The sequence below is a fragment of the Phaethon aethereus genome (genome assembly GCF_964289735.1).
Source record: "Phaethon aethereus genome assembly, chromosome: 8".
Classification (NCBI taxonomy): domain Eukaryota; kingdom Metazoa; phylum Chordata; class Aves; order Phaethontiformes; family Phaethontidae; genus Phaethon; species Phaethon aethereus.
Window position 1 is genome coordinate 34,722,425 of NC_138584.1, and position 17,332 is coordinate 34,739,756.

The following is a 17,332-nucleotide window of genomic DNA, read 5'->3' on the forward strand; positions in this document are numbered from 1 at the left end:
GTATTTGTATTGCAGCCTTAAAGAAGCACATTTTTACTGCAATTTTTTTTTTTTTTTTGTAAACTACAGTCTGCAACTCAGCAGACCATGACTGAATGCTTTTGAAAACTTGTAGATTACAAACATGAAATCACAATTAATATCCTCTAAAAGTAATTTCAGAGCTTTCACGTCTTAAAAAAGGACAATGTGTACTGCTTCACAAGGTAATGCAGCTAATCAAAAAGAGGAGTAGAATTAAAGTATTTACATAATGAGCAATTCTACAGAAGGCGATCATCCCCATGTAAGCACTGCTGATTATATCCCACGCTGCTTTTAACAAACTCTACCAGATTGGATCCAGTCATCAGCACTTTCAGAGAATCCTTAAAAGCCTTTTATGGGTCTTTACACTTAGTGCAGAATGATGTTCTTCAGGTAGAATATGCTGGTGAGGGAGGACAGTGTCAACACAAGGTACCAGCAGGAGAAGAGGACTTCGGCATCACCAGTGATCCCGTACTGGGCCGTACTGGGAGCTGCAAAGAGAAGAAAAAGGGGTTAAGTGAAAACGTCCACTCAGACCCCCCACACTCTTCCAGGTTAACTATTAGGGCAGCAAAAGCATTCTTCTGCAAACCAGAGAAAATGCTGCAAAGGTAGCCAAGCCCTCCTGCTCAGGGAATATTACTTCTTGTTTTAAAGAGGATAAATCATTATTATGGCAAGCATTTAAAAATGTGAGTACTTAACATCAGATGAGGGCTTCATGTTTAAACATCTGAATAATTTATCTGTTTTTTAAGTTACTGAGCATTAAGATCTCCACTGAAATCAGTAAGAGGTGAATATACTCAGCTCTGTTGGAAAACAACTCATTTTCTGTCTGACTTTAGAAGCCGAAGTTTGACAATTTTGCTTAGCCAAAGAGATTCATATTTATTTTCAGCCTCTTTGAAGAAACTGTATTTACTTCCTTTAATCCAAAGCCTCTCTCAAATTCCTAAGTAAATATTACAGTAAGTGCATGCAAAAAAAGAGTTAAAGTATAAGAAAACAGGGTCGAGAAACAAGTGAGGAGACGGCTGAGCAGCTGCTGGCTGTCCTGCCTGCGGCACGGGAATGCACCCGGCAGAAACCGGCCCTTTTGTTCTTGGAAAGCCACGGGCAGGAGGAAGGGCGAGGACCTGCTTCCTCATCCTCCACCCAGCCAAAGCCATCACGACGATGCTGTTGGGATGTTTGGCTGCTAAATGAACACTGTAGGCTCACTTTGGCCCGCAGATTTCCATGCAAAATTTATCACAAATCAAATATTTTTCTTCTCTATGATGCATGAAACTCCAAGCTCTTATAGACGTGGACAGCATCCTGTGCTCTTTGGTTGAACACGGGTATCAAAGGTTTTGCTTTCCAGACTATATGAATATAATACAGACTATTCTAAGACATAATATCTGCGCAAGCCCTGTATCGAGTGCTGCTTCTACAAGCAGGCATTGCTTATGTCAATGGCACTTTACTTAGATACAAGTTGCAGAACTTGCTTTTTTGACTAGACTGACCCAACGTCTGCCAGAAACGTGGATGCAGATCTGAGCAAGACTGAGGCAGCTTGGGGCCCACGTCCTGGGGCTCAAGGCTTTTTCCTCGCAGAGAACAGAGGTGTCGGAAAGGCAGGAGGGGAACAGAAATTTCCAAGCTCGCTCCTGATGAGCTGGGGATGCTCAACCCAAAGGCTTGGCTGCAAAAGGGAGAAATCACTAACATGGTTACTTTGAAAAACGTGTGAGCCATGTGTGAAGGAAGAGGAGAGGTTGTCTCGGAGACCAGGGTTGCTGGGGGGTCGGGTACCACGTGGAGGATCCTGCCTCTTCTGCAGGATCTCTCCTTTCACCCCATCACATTGCCCTCCCGGGGCCTCCTCAAGGCACTGGGCTATCTGGACCAGGAACACCAAGAGACGGTCTGAAGAGAAGACTTCAGCCAGCTGCTCTACTCTGCAGGTACATGGGAGATGATGGCTACGCCGAACAGGTACCGACGGTGCAGAAGACGGTTTCCCTGGGCCCAAGCCAAACCTTGTCCCACCGCCTTGCCCGGGCGCGAGCCACCTCCGACAGCACTGCTGCCCCTCGCCGGTGCCAAGTCCACTGCCGGCAGGGAGACACCAGGCTACGGCGTACGCGCCGCTTCGGCATGAGCAAACCTCACCGAATCCGCACGTGCTTCCCTTGTGGGCAGAGAAGAGGAGGAGAAGCAAAGCACCCCCGACCGCAGACACGGGCCGTGCCGCCGGGGTGTCCAGGAGGGTGGGGCGGTGCGGGCAGGATGGAGCCCGGAGAGGAGAGCGGTACCTCGCTGGGCGGTGTGTGCAGGGGGGAGGTTTGCTTTTGCAGGATGCGGTCTCCTGAATTTCAATTCTTGTTCAGTCTGGACACTGAAACATAAATGTCCCTTTGCTTTCTCTACAGAAATCTGAGCTACGTGCTACCGTGTCCATTTTCAACGTACGACATTTTATTAGGTGCAGAGCATGGGGTAAAACCAAAAATAATTCATTTCCCCACCCCCTGCGAAAGGTTCAGGGAATAAAAAAAAAATTACAAGACGAAACTTGATTTTGAAGCTTAGTTTAGTGACTTATAACCATGACTAACTGCAGGACAGGGAGCTCTCTTCTCATTAAAAAGGAACTTTCTGTGACAAGTCAATATGACAAATCAACATTTAATTTATTACAAAAACCAGGCTAGCAAGCTGAAGCATAGCGTAGGTGGTATTTCATTTTATCATATTAAAAGAGTTTCCCCAATGTAAAGATAATTTGAACTACGGCGGCTATAAAAGCGAGGGGAAAATTATGTAAATCTGATTTCCTGCATATGAACTAGTACTATCTTTCCAAAGCTTATTAAATCATATCTGGATTGTTTCAGCACAAAGGTACTAGGTGAATTAATGGGGGAAAAATACATAGAGTTGGGTAGATAACAGAAAAGAGTTATGGTTCCCAAAGCTGGCTAACCGGCAGAATTTGATGTGAAAGAAACCTGAAGGAGAAGCAAATCTGGACCAGTCTAAGTGACTGGACTCTGCTGGGTTTGAATAAACCTCCCCGAGGGCTGAGTTCACGTACTAGAGGGGTGAGAAGCGAGTGCAGGGGCTGGTTTTGCTGACCCATGGGCAATATATTAGCCCTGTTCAACTCCACCTTGTCCCACACCTCACCCACACCGAGGACCTAGGGTGTCGATGCTATGGCTGGGTCTGACAAACCAGATTTCACTTAAAAAAAGTCATTTAATAATCTCTCTGAGTTTCTTTAAACCTGTCTTTGGCATTACAGTAAGAATAAAATCCAGCTGTGCTGTGTGGCTTCCACGTTCGCCGGGACTGATGCTCTGAAAGAGCTTGAGCCAAAATTTAAGATTCTTCTCCAACCCCTGTAATACCTGTTCCATTTCCTCAGACTCCTTTCAAGCGGGCAAACTGGTGTGAGCCTGCTGGCGTTAGGGTCTGCCGATTAGGACCTACTGGGCACAGTTTCACTTACCGAGACCCGCGGTGTGACATTTGCTATAGAAAACCAAAATAAACCCAGAGCTATTCACATTTGGGGCCACACAGCCCCAAGAGTCCTCCCAAACAAAGACATTTCTGTCATTGTGGAAATGTCCCCAAAATCCACGGCATGCCAACGGGCAATCTGATCAGATATTGGCTTTAAAGGGCTTTTTTGGAACTGTACACTGCAGGTTTAAAAAGCCGTGCTATTTTAATTCAAACTGGAAGACATTTGCCATGTGCCTGCACAGGACCAGCACGTGCATCACGCTGCTTCAACCCTCTAATCCATCTGTTGGTGGAGAAAGCCTGACTGCTCTTCGGCTTCCTTTAATAGTCTCCTTTTGTAATTAGCAGCCCGAATTAGAGCACCCTTTGGGCAGCTGGGCTGGCAGAAGCAGGCAGGGTGCTGCCTGTGCGCTCAGCTGGGGAACACCCGGTTGTCTCAGGTGTGATGGACGGTGACTGATTGGGAAAGTCTTGCCAGATCATTATGCCTCTTAACTTTAATTTGACTTCTCGAAATCTCCGGGCGTTTCTAGTCTCCAAAGCGAATTTCTAAGCAGATGTCCCTCTCTCACTGTTAGAGGCAAACGGGGTTGCATCAATTCCAGTGTCACGGTGAGTCTACTGGGTGGCATACGATTTAAAATGTTGTGCTTGACTCTTAAAAATTCTTAAAAATTAATAAGCTTCTGCAGTCCTTTTTCACCTCGGTGTTTTGATCAACTTTTCCTGTGGCTACCTAATTGCTTTGCTGGCAAAAGAAGGTTTTGTTCCCAAATATTCATAAAATTCTGTAGATCTTTTGTGGTGTTTTACAAACTTCAAAAAGGAAACAAACTTACTTTTAAAATTTAAAGATTCTTAGTACAGTCTGCTTAGTCATTCATCTAAAATGAATAATCATTCTTGCTAAGTACTAAGTAGTCCTTGCTTGCTTTGTCATTGCTGTGTAATGGTAGGCGAGGTCTTTTTGTACTTGGACTGGTTAATTTTCATAGGGTTTTTCTGACGGTCCTCTATGTCAGACTAAAAACCTTAGTTTAGGAATGAAGAAAAAGATTTAAGTGTTTGAAAATAACATGAAACTCACAGCTCCTTTTTTTTCCCCACTAAGATCTGAGCATTGAATGTCATTGTTTTATAGAGACACACACGTGCACTGGCAGACTTAATATTTGTACAGCAAGATAATGGTGGGGGTATGTATGATTAGGCATTAAATAAAAGCATGAATTATTTGAGTCTGTGATTACATCTGCAGCTATTCTGGGCATTTCCATAATACCTATCACCACCGTTACAACGGAGCACTCTGTTTATAACTGATTTTACAGCGTGTGAAGCTTTTGGTACACAGAGCGGGGAAGGAGAACAGCGGTTGGCCTGCAGAGAGGTATTTATCTAGCTAAAGATTCTCATCCAGAACACTGTCTGGTAGCTAGCTGAAATGGAAACCAAGGGCGAGTTGTTTGGCTCCCCTTGTGCTGATTTGGCAGTGCAAATTGAGTTCAGAGCCGTGGTAGTGACACCTTAAAGGAAAGCGAATTTCCATCCAGGAGAAGATTAAAATGAGCTTGATGAAAAGTTGGATGTTTGAAATATGAAATGATGTAGGATTCAGAAGATGCAGTAAGTTTAAAATACATTTTAATATATTTAATATATATATTTACAAAATATATAAATATATATATTAATATGTCCCATTGAGGGATAATAATTTACTTTCTCGCTGTCGGATAAGTCATTAGATTTTGCTCAGAGCCCAACAAGCAGCATCCCTCATGGTAAGGGCAAGGTGTCAAGCTGCGCAGGCGGCAGCGTCGCTGAAGAACTGTGAAGGGACCCGGAGGGCTTTGGCAGGTCCCTGTGCATGCCCCCTCCCAGAGGGTGGGTCTTCCCCCACGGAGCTCTGCGGAGAGCCCCGCGCCCCCGGGGGTTCGCAGGCAGCACCTGCCTGCTGGGAGCCCTCGGCAGGGGCACAGAGCAGTAGGCTGCCGGAGTGGGCTTTGTGTGCACGTGTTGCGCCCTGTCCTTATAAGCATTAGCAGGCTCGCCTGATCTCCCTTAATACATTAACATTATCACAGAATCGTTAAGGTTGGAAAAGACCTTTGAGATCATCAAGTCCAACCATCAACCCAACGCCACCATGGCCACTAACCCGTGTCCTGAAGTGCCCCGTCCACACGTTTTTTGAACAGCTCCAGTGATGGTGACTCCACCACCTCCCTGGGCAGCCTGTGTCAATGCTTGACCACTCTCTCAGTAAAGAAATTTTTTTAAATATCCAGTGTAAATCTTATCTGTAGACCCGTGCGAGTGGGCGCTCTTGTTGCAGCAGGGGCCGAGACGTGCAGAGAAAGTTTCTGCCCTCGTTCCCCACTTTGCTCTGTAACTCCCTGTGCTACCCGTTATCGATAACAGCAGGTCCGTTTCTCACTTTTGACTAGACCGCATCTAGCGTCTTTCCTGAGGGTCATTCACATAGTGTCACAATCCTGCGGAAGGAGAAACCCCTGCTGAGGTCGGCACTTGCCTTGTCCTCCACTGCTGTCAGAGCAAGACCACCAGCCAAGGTGTGCACACCTCTGACATCCATGCACCCTTATCAAGCTCTCCTTTTTTCTAATTTAGTGATTATTCTACATAATCCTAATGTTTTGTAACAGTTAGCAGTTGTGAAAATATTTAAGCACACTCTGAGCACAGATAGGATTATATTCAGACATCTCTCCTGGTGGTGAATAGAAAGGAGCAAAGTAATATTATATCACTATCTCTAATTAATACAAGAGATTAGGAAAAGTACTATGCGGAAATGTGCAAACCAACATTTCCTAACACCAAGGACTGCATTAACCAGAAATAATTATAAGCTTTAATGCTGATGCCTTGTAGACAAAAGCACGGACCTCTTTAGCTTGTCTGAATAAGCAAGACTAATTCTGTTAAATGGATTATACAGGGAGATGTTAATAAGCGTTTCATTTAACTATATTCAGGTTAATGATTTATTATAGGAAAGCCTTAATAAATATTTTTTTGTGCAACATTTAAAGTATATAGAGAAGGAAGGAATAAACTAACTCAAGGTCAAAGCAGGAAGAAAAAAAAATGAAAAAGACTGGGCTGTCAAAAATGTTTTTTTAAAAGAAAAGATTGTAAGATAATGGGACTCTGAAGGCTCAGTTGAGTCCTGCAGATAACATCTCTAAATATTGTTACACTTGAAGTTAGTTGAGGATTTATGGCTTTGGAGGAGCGGGTCGACAGTCTATAAAAGACTGAATTAGAAAGCAATGGCTTGTGATAGGAGAGGTAATCTGCTTGGAGAGCGCTAGAACCGGCTTATGAGTGTTTTGACCAAAGGAAAATTTGTCAAGAAGAGAAAGCTCAGTCTGTGCCTCAGAGACCAGGCAGGACTGTAGAAAGCTTGACCTTGGGAGAACAAAACCTTAAAATCTTGTGTAAAAATGAATCAGCGAAGACACCAATTTGTTTATTCTTATGCAAATGCAATCATCCTCAAGGCTAAGTGCCCAAGACAGGAAATTTACAGTGATGGGAAATTCACTAGTGAAGTTAAATAGATAAATCTGAAGGACGAGGCTCTTTTGAAGTGTGTGCCAGATGGAGACTTCGATTAAACAGAGATTTGACCACGACTCTTTGGAAAATGCTGATAATTTAAGTAATGCTGAAATGCATTTGGATGGTGTCTGTGGTAGCTGGGAGCTGGATGTGGTGACTCAGAAGGTCCTCTCCCGCCTGGTGTTCCTCTCCTACTGGTACGAATCACTGAAATCCCTCTTAACGAGAGAAAAATGTGCAGCACTGCCCGGGCCAACATCCCTAGAATGCATTTGAAATGCAAAATGCTTGTATTTTAAATAAAGGTGTACATTTGCAAGAGATTATTTCATAAATGAGGTATGGTCAAAATGTCTTGCTTATCCCAGCGAAGAAAGTCAAGTGAAGAAACCAGTGAAGAGCTATGCAGCCCCGGCTTTTGGAAAAGTGAAGCACATTGCATGTGATGCCTCACGGGGCACTGACAAACATTTTTACTATGACAAACGGTTCAACAAGGCAGCTCAACACCACTGGACGTGTCCTCGCCTGCACGCGGTGCTCATTTGTCTCCCCAGTCCTTGCTCACAAAACCATAAGGACAAGGATTATGCTGGGAACAAGGGAGGAAGGTGCTAGAGGAGTCCGCAGCCTTATAGCATCATCTGCATCAAATACATTAGTATAGGGTACAGCGAAATTTTGCTCTGTTAATGCCTGTGCAGCCATCCTCTGGGTAGCGTGGGCGTAATTTTGGGTAGAATTCTGCTTTTGTCTGCTTTCTAGCTGGCAGTCGCTCAGCACTACCGAGACAAATATATCTGAAAATCCTTGAGAAAGGAGACAGGAAATATTGCAAAAGTTGTTGTCCGTGAGCTAACTCTGCCTGGATGGATTTATGCAACTTCTTCAGCTTATTCTAAGACAGAGCTGTGGAGGATATAGCAAAAAAGTGCGAGGTTCTTAAAAGAGTGGCTTTGTCATTCTCTGAAATGTGAGCATTGGCAGGAAGATTCGGAAGATGAGCCCCCCAGTAGGCTGATGGAATTGATAAGAGAGGGGTATCGTCAGGTCCTATTCATCGGCATTCACGCAAGGCTGCTGTGAGATGCAGAAAAACGTAAAATTAATTGCTTATGATGATTTGGGTTTTTTTTCTAATTAAAATGAATAATGTATCGTTTTTTGAGTCTTAAAATAGGAATGCAGAGAATAAAAGGTTATTGCTATAACTCCAGAAGCAAAAAACAACTGTTTGTTGCACTAAAGCTTATATTTTAAACCGTTAAGATAGATATGCCACCAGCAATGTTTTAAAGTGAAATATTATATCTGTGTGTGTTTGTGCGTATCGCTGTGCATGTACAGAAAATAAGAAAGCATTTCTTGTTTCGGTCATAAAGACCCCAGTTGTGATATGCTCTGTATCTAATTTGAAACTGGTTCTTTACAGTGATTCTGACTGCGTTAAAATATAAAATATGATATTTACAGGACTAAAGAGAAAGTCAAGCAATCAAAACATGGTAACTAGCTCAGCCACCCAGCATTATAATTTCCTAATTGTGGGGATCTTTGCCTGGGAATTTGGCTGTAGAAGCAGATGTCCAAGGAGGCAGCAGAAGAGGCGCGTTTCCCTCCCTGCCCTCCGCCGTAGTCAGAGTCACCCTTCCCATTCCACCCACTCGCACACTGACAAATGACTCATGCTAAATATTGTAAACAGCAAAGTACTCATTTAAAACCAGCTAAAAATACACACGGTAATGTAAATTTTAAGTAAGATGATTTTTGCTTGCTTATTAATGTGATGGGGCATGCCAGACACATTTTGCCGTTGTTCAAACTAGACCTACTTAGCGAACACTTAACAGCTGCATTTCATTAAGCTTATAGAGGAATCAAAACCATAACTGATGGAGGTTGTTAACTATATGCAAAAGGTTTTTAAGTGTCTTAATTTCTGTTCTCAAATAACTCTCGGGAACAAAGCATTTCCAAAGTCAGCAACTTCTCCAGAGTACTTAGTGCAGGCATCTCGGTATAGATGGTACGGAGACGGGAGCGCCCCAGCCCCCTTAGGTTGACTCACCAGCCACGTGTCCTCGCAAACAGAACTGCTCCCTTCATGAAGGAGAGCGGCCCGTGCTCGGGCTGAAGAGGATGCAGCTAAAGATCCAGCCATCACCCCAGAGCTGCTGTCAGGAATGCGGTCCTGGGGCCGGGAAGAGCGCCGGCAGGCAGCGGTGGGGAGCTCCCTGCTCCAGGGGCGGCCGCAATGCCGAGGGGTTGTTGAATCAGGTCACCTTTAAGATTTTTGTGGCCTCCTGTTTTCTTTTCCTTAGTTTCACTGCCTTGAGACCTGCCTGGGTCAACCACCTCTCAGCAGCCTCTCTCCCGCTTTCAAAAGCTGTGCCAGCAAATGGAACCCTAAAACTGCAGGTGTTTTTCTAAAACTTATTCCTCCTTCCAGCCAGCTTCCAAATCTACTGTTTTATTTTCCAAATTGTCATTGACTCTTCTCATAGAAATCCAGGTTTAAATCTGATGGCTATTGTTCACAGTAAAATATTTAATGTAAAAAAAAAAAAAAAAAGGAGTATTATTTTAGAGAAACAAACCTCCAATTTTCCAAACTTACAAATGGTGAGTAAATTTTCCAGCTGATTTATACTTTAAAAAATCACGGTAACCCAATCATTTGTAAAGTTACAGATAGATTGGCAGAATTTGGGTAACTTAATTGAGAGAGAGTAAGATAACCTTTTAATTCTAATTAAATGGATGCTATTGTTGAATAGTATTTAAGATACCAGGAAAACAATCCTCTCCAAGAAGGGAGGCACATGGGGTATCTTACGCCTAGGCACAAGATCCTGATAACTCAAAAACCTTGATTTTGGACGTGTTTACTTTGCGTGTCAAAGGAACCCCTGCGGTCCTCAGTGCCAGTGTGTGCTTTCTGAAGGAGCTCAGCTCTAATTATTAGTGATATGATAGTTGGAGACCTACAGAAGCTATTAACGTTTTCTATTCAGTAGCCGTGCACCGCTGAATTGTTGAAAAACGTGCTACAACCCAAACCACCGCGTTTGAATACATTTGAATATAAGCGCTTTACATTGCTACTGTTTTCCCAACCCAAAGGCGGTGTTAAAACTTCATTTACCTGGGTGTGATTTGTTTCCAGACTTGCTCTTTAAATTTCAGCAGACGGCTGCCAATAGCAAAGCCCCCATTTACAGGCGATTATCACACGGTGGTACCTAAGACTGCCTGTAGCTGTTGCTCACTCTAGTTGTACCTGGCTCAGCGGTGTTCGGAAGCGGGGGCTTTTCAGCGGGGGCCGGGCGCGTGCTGGTTTTGTAACTCCGTATTTCTGTATTTGCAATGGGTTCAGGTAACGCTCAAAAAATGGTGATTTGGAGGAACTCTTAACAATAGCAGCCCTAACACTAAGGTCTGTTTCGTAGATAATCAGTGTAAATAATAGATTCCCCTCGTGCTGCTGTCTATCGAGTTATTTCTTCGAGCAAATGTCTCTGGGCATCGTGACATCAGAAAACTAGCGGCGCTAGCGGCTAGCGGCTCGCTCTGATCTTTCAGATAGTGCAGACATGCTTCTGTCTCAGCTGCAAAAACAAAACCAATTTTAAGCCCTTATGCGTTGTTTTTGTGGCACGGTATATCTTTAATGGAATTTCATTTAGACGCAGATAAACTTGATCGTATCAAATAACAAAACCCTTCCGTTAAATAATGCAAAGGAAAAGGATCCTTCTAATACATTAATAGGACGAACGAAGCAGGATGAATGAACACGGAGTGCCTCAGTGTTTAACAGGATAAAATAGTACAGCCCTGGCGTACCCGCTTTCTCCTGCAAGGAACATTTCATAATCCCAAGACGTATTTATGAGGGAAATTACTGTGAGGGAATAGAATAATAGAACAGAAACATCCTTTATACTCCAGTTATCTCAAATTTCTGTGTGCAGCTGAGAAGTGCAGTCATACTGGAACAAGTAAAGCGTCTTTTAGGAAGTTCAGAGCTGCAGATGCGTACCAGCCCTGCGGGTCTGAGACGGCTTTCTAACAGACGGAGGAGGTACCAGCCCCAGCCCGGGATGAGCCCTTGCTCAACCAGATCATCACCCGACTGCTTTTAAGCGGTAAAGGAGGCAGCAGAAATCAGCCGAGCGCCTTGTCCCACGCGCGACGCAGGGCAGGGGATCGGTGGCCCTGACCAGACATCTCGCCGTCTGTCACGGCAGGCTGAGCCTGCACGCGGCTGTGCGAGCAAACAGCAGCGTGCACCGAGCCGCCGGCCGCCCCAGACCTCTCCCTCCAGCCTCCGAGCACTGACCAGCGATGCAGGGGCCGTCCCAAGGTGCCCCGAGCTGGGATTTTAATGCAAGCACCTCAGAGGTGGGTGTGCTGTAATGAGAAGGAGCTGCTTGCATTCAGAGGGCATATTAAAATTCAGAATAAACTGAGCGACTAAGAGGAATCTGTTGACCAGGGAAAAAATACTCAATTCAATAAGGCCAAAAAAATTCTGCTCTTTTTAACAAAAACAGCCAACTGCGCGCGCACTGGAAGAACGAAAATTGACTCTTTGACAATTCCTCAGAACAGCGGCTGTGATTACAGTGGGTCACTCGTGCTACCTCGCTATGGAAGGAGCAATTCGTTTCTGGGGTGTTAAATGGAAGTGCAGCCCGTGACGTAGCGCTGCTGCTCTCCTCAGCACGGGAGAGCTGCGTCTGGCGTGGATGGGTCGCTTCAGGGCATGCACAGCCTGACTGCACGCAGCCCAGAGAAGAACGACGAGAACATCTCACCGAGGAGGAAAGCTTGGAACAGCAGGACAATTCAAAACCCAAGGGGGAGAGGAAGTCCTGATAGCAGCGGTGGGATACACATGAATGTGGCCCCTGGAGAAGGTAAGGGAATGGTCTGCTTGTGTCTGTAGCAGGTAGAACAAGATCAACAGGTCCGACCTGCAGCAGGTAGGACCCAGAATACCTATGAAGGCAAACTTAGCCCTTGGTTGCATGGAAAGGATGAGGAATCTGCATCGTTGCAGAGTTTTAAGAGCAGTGTGTACAAATACCTGTCCAAAATAACCGTAGACACCACCTCTCTTGCCTGTGGGAAGAGACCATCCTAGAAGTTCTCTTTGGACCTTAAAAAATAATAAACCAGGAATGCACCAGAATCAGCAGTGACTGACACATTTAATTTCTTTCTGGGACTGGAGATATAAGAGGTCCCACAGGAGGAAAGGGAGGGTGGCTCGTGGCAGAGACAAAGGCCAGTCACCTCAGCCTGCAGGTCCTGGAGACAACGCCCCAGTCCACAGCACGGGCTGCAGCTCCATTTCCCTCACCTAAAAACTGTCTCTCAGTTCCTTCAGATGGCTTACGGACGTACCCGTTGCATGCAAACTCCACAGAAAACTTTAAACACGTCTTAAATTCCTGTAGAAAAACGAACGCAGCTGTGGAACCTATAATTAGCATATGCTTCTTGGCTTATCAAACCCAGCTCTGCTGCTGCATCGTGTCTTGTCATTTCTCTCATAAATACCTTAAGATCTATCTTAAAAGCAGTTACTTATCTTCCACTGGGAGCAATCAGTGGAAGGTTTCTCCACAGTTGCGCTTTTGAATGGGTAGGAATTTTCTCATTCCCAGGATAAATTTATCTTCGGATGAGCTCTGCCTCCTCCTGGATCTCACTGCCCTATTTCCACAGGCACCGTTCATGCGTGGTTTACTTCATTAGACTAAGCGCTTCCTTCTCGTCTCCTTCCTCTTTCTCTTCTACCTTTTTGCATAATAGGAACAACAACAGATTAAAAAACTTTACATAAACTTGCAGTCTTAACCCATTTCTTTGTGGGATCAGATGCTGAAGGGCTATAATTATCACTAATGTTCCCACATTAAACTATTAATAAGTTAAAGGGCACTGTTGTTTCTATGGCTTGAAATAAAACCCGATTTCCATTTTCTTTGAGTTTGCCAAGCTTTTCTTTCCTTCTTTAGATGTGCTAAAAATAATTTACCCAAGGATTATTAAAAAAAAGTAAAGATTTTTTTGAATATTATTTCATGTTTTATTGCAGCAGTAATCTCTTTGGTAAGGTTATCTTCAGTGACTCAAATAACTTTGCCTTCAAATAAAAGTTATTACTTAGCCCAAAGGCCAAGCAAAGAGTGCTTCCTGGAATCAGATCCACGCTGCCTCTTTGGAGCATATATGAGAAAGTTGAATAAATGCAAAGCTAGCTTGATAGTCAGAGTTATATGATCTACTAGCATGCATTAATGAGCCAGAAACAATATCTAGGATTTCATTAGCAAAATAAGGCCCATTTAATAAAAATAGTCCGTGAAATGGTGAAAATTCCAACTCAAAATTCTAACAAAAGTCAAGGGAGATTATCGTATTGCCATCTCCCCCGCTTGATTGCACAGGCAAAGCTACAAGCTTGGCTTCAGAAATGGAATCTGCCTGTAAGCACCTCCAGACAAAAAAACAGAACCCAAACCAAAACCCGCCCCCACTGAAAACCCCAAATTCGAGCCTAATTGCAGATGTTTCCATTAATACTGTGCTTAGTAGGCTGGAACACAATTGCACAGTACTGAAATAAAAATTGTAACACCTGTGCAACCTGGCTGATAGATAACATGGTGTTGCAATAAATAACATGATGTTGCATCTTTTTGCTTAGATAGATGGGCTGTTGTGTGTAACCAGCCTCTTCCTTCTAGTGATGCTCGCTGGGGGGCCTGACCTTGTGGTCATTGCCAGAAAAAAAAAGAAAGAATCAGCCTAGAGAAAATATCCTCAGTTCCACTACCAAGACATTTCTATAGACATCTGAAGCCTGCTGAATTTCCTGGCTAAAGCATCAATTCCTTCAGCTGAGAACTGGACACGACTGGATATTTTTTCCATTGGATTTCAGAATTACCAACGCTTTATAAAACAAAGGCAACGCCTCGATACAGAGTTGTGTAAACCGACAGCACAATACACAGAATCCCATTCTCTATCCGCAGAAAAATATCGTAATAACGCCACTGTAGTCAGCAAAGCCAGGAAATGCAGCTTATGTTTGACCCCACTTAAACGAATGCCGTTTGTTGCCCAGAATAACACGTTCTAGCTCTGATACAAAAGGAGATGGTAAAAAAAAATGACCTCAGGTTTAAAATACGCTAGTTACGTGTCTGCACGCAGGTACTGCATCGCTGTGCACCAGAGTCTGAGCAGACACAAGAATACTTGGCATTGGATTTGTATGGGATGGCGTGTGGTAGTTGCAAAGGGCGTTGACAACTTACTCTAGTCCCGCTTCCTACAAAAGGCTGGACCAGGTGTTCTTTTGAGATCCCTTCCAACCTGGGCTGTTCTGTGATTCGTCATATTTCCCAAGGTCTCAGTAAAGCCATCCTAGTTCTGAGACATACACGGGCTCAGACACAAGCTGTGAATAGATACGGAATTGGGGCTATTCTTACTTGTTGTACATTTTAAGCTGTAATCCAAAAGACAAATGTAAACTCCCAAACTGTCCTTCTTGTCACAGGTTTGGTGAGAAAACCATTTTCTTCTGAGTTTATGTATGGAAAAACTCAAAATTTGTAGAAAAGAGAAAAGAAGCTCTTCTGTTGAGAATGAAGCACGAAGTCACTTTTAGTTCAGTTTTCTAAATGATGCAGCTACTGAAGCCCTCCATTAGTTTAAAGGCTTCTTTATGATAGATAACAGAACTAATTTCTGTTGAGCTTATTTCTGTGGAATCTTAATATATTAGGCAATTGCAGGTCCCATGTACTGTAGGCTTATATGATGTGTATGGTTACCTAACCCTGGAGCTACACTCTGGTGAGTATATATGTATGTCACATTCATCTTCCAAGCTTCTAGAAAGATGACTTTTTGTATATCTGCAGTGTGATGTATACGCTGTTTCTGAAGCATATGTGTATACTGTTTTTTTTAGTCAACAAGCTCTGTATATGTGAAACTCTCAATTTTTTTAGAGTACTTTAGATTTGCAAAAATGTATTAAAATGCTGTAGCATACATATTTTTCATTATTCAAAAGTCAATAATTTTCACTTATTTTGCAGAAGTACTTAGCAGAGAGATCATAGAATCATAGAAACATAGAATCATAGCATATTTTGGGTTGGAAGGGACCTTTAAAGGACATCTAGTCCAACCCCCCTGCAGTGAGCAGGGACACCTTCACCCAGAGCAGGTTGCTCAGAGCCCCGTCCAGCCTGACCTGGGATGTTTCCAGGGATGGGGCATCGACCACCTCTCTGGGCAACCTGGGCCAGGGTTTCACCACTGCGCTTGCTAACATGGAAAGTACAACACATTTCTATGTCTTAAGAGGCATACTATAGCTTTCAACTACAGGTCTTACCAGAGTGTCCCTCACCCTGCAAAAACCCTTTCCTCCCATGCATGTTCTCCACTCCAGGAGACATGCTTCACCTGCATTGCTCTTGGCACAGTCCGGGTGAACGAAACCCCAAAATCAGCTTATGTTTTTGAGTCTAAACCCTTTTGTCTTGTCTGGAAGATGTGGCATAGCAACAACTGTAAAAATAGAGTGGGAAAGCAATAGAAAGGGATCATTTTAAGGAAAACTTGCAGGAAAGGAACAAATAAATAATGAAATTATTTCATGATATTATGCAGTTTTCTGCTCATACTGCTGGTTTTGGATGTGCTGTCTTCAAGGCTGGGACTACCCTCTTATCTGCATGTCTACAGTACACATCTAGCCCAGATTTTGTTATCGTCTGTAGCAATAACAATCAACAAAAACAATAATAACTCGTTTAGATTAAAATTAAATAGACAAAATAAACAGAGGGTACAGACACCAAGTCTAGGAACAGGCTGACATTGGGTTCCGCATGGAAGTCCAAAATTAAACAGAGGAGAATGGGTCATGATCTTCCACTGGACATGGTAAACATAGATTCACTTAAGAGGACATTGAGAAGACGACTAGCAAAACACTTGGGAAAGCACTGGGACAAGCCATCCATCCATCCATCCATTCCTCCATCCCTGTGTTGTAATACATGACGTGGGGACGCAGTTCTCATCTGTATCCTTAACCATGCGGTCTGGAAAGGTTCTTCAGTGGAGAAGAACCAAGAAGAGCCACGCACCACGACTCTCCATGACAGATGATAACCACGCTCAGATTTCCAGACAAGTGTTACAAGTGTGTAACTTTTGAGTCACCTGCAAGGGTTTAAGTTTGATAAATTTGCCCAATTCAGAAGTGTGATGCTTTAACAAAACTATGGAATTATAAAGTCAGTTGCTGAGAAACACAGGTTGTCTTGAAAGTAATATGCACGGCATGTGCTATCGGGTACTTGTGCACACAATTTTGGCAGCCTACAATAACTGCTTCTCTGACAATGTTGCCCTCATTTGTAAGTGTCACATTTGAGTAAAGGAAAAGCATTTTAATGCGACAGAAAAATTTGACTTGGGAACTAATTACTTTAATTTGATAGAATTTTTGGCTCATCTGCATACTTGACAATTATTTACAACTTACATTGGTAATTAGAGGCTGGGTCTTGTGCTGAAATATTGTAAATAGCTTTGAAGACATTTGCTGATCCTTCTAACTCTTAGAGGAAATGAATTTATTAGTAGTTAATATGTAAAATATTTGTACTTCTGACCTTTTGTAAAACATTCTTTCTGTATTTTAAATGATTGCTTGTCAGAATCATTTTCCTCAAAATGAAGTGTGGCATTGTAAATAAGCTCTTGAATTAAGCAGCATATTAAATCTATGTATTCACTGGCAACCTTTGATAGTTCTCATATATCATGAAGATTCTGTTGGTTCTGCTACACTGAGGCAAAGTCATATAGCATTGTGAATGATAATTTTTCACACTGAACTTTACGGTTTTTGGACAGTTTCAACATCATTCTTCCGATTTTGACAAAGGATATTGAGTTAAGCAGGTTAGTACATGATTTCTTGCTTTTTTTTGGTGACTGTGTCTGAGAAAGGAACTTCTTTGCTGGAGGAGCTGACAACCTTTAAACAAATCTTCCAGTGAGGTGGTTGTCAGGTGATTTCTAAAGATGCATTTTTAATTCAGCTATTCTGCTGATCTTTCTTTCTTTT

At 43.2% G+C, this 17,332-nt stretch overlaps 1 protein-coding gene across 1 annotated transcript in view; it reads right to left on the reverse strand.

Annotated features, from left to right (window-relative positions):
* Positions 1-396: 396 nt before the first annotated feature.
* Positions 397-17,332, reverse strand: part of NEGR1 (neuronal growth regulator 1) — a gene marked incomplete at its 3' end in the record, with an annotated part of 295,437 nt that continues 278,501 nt past the window's right edge. The window contains exon 7 of the mRNA XM_082002645.1: positions 397-521. Within this exon, the coding sequence (XP_081858771.1) occupies positions 397-521 (125 nt within the window). The remainder of the gene's footprint in view (positions 522-17,332) is intronic.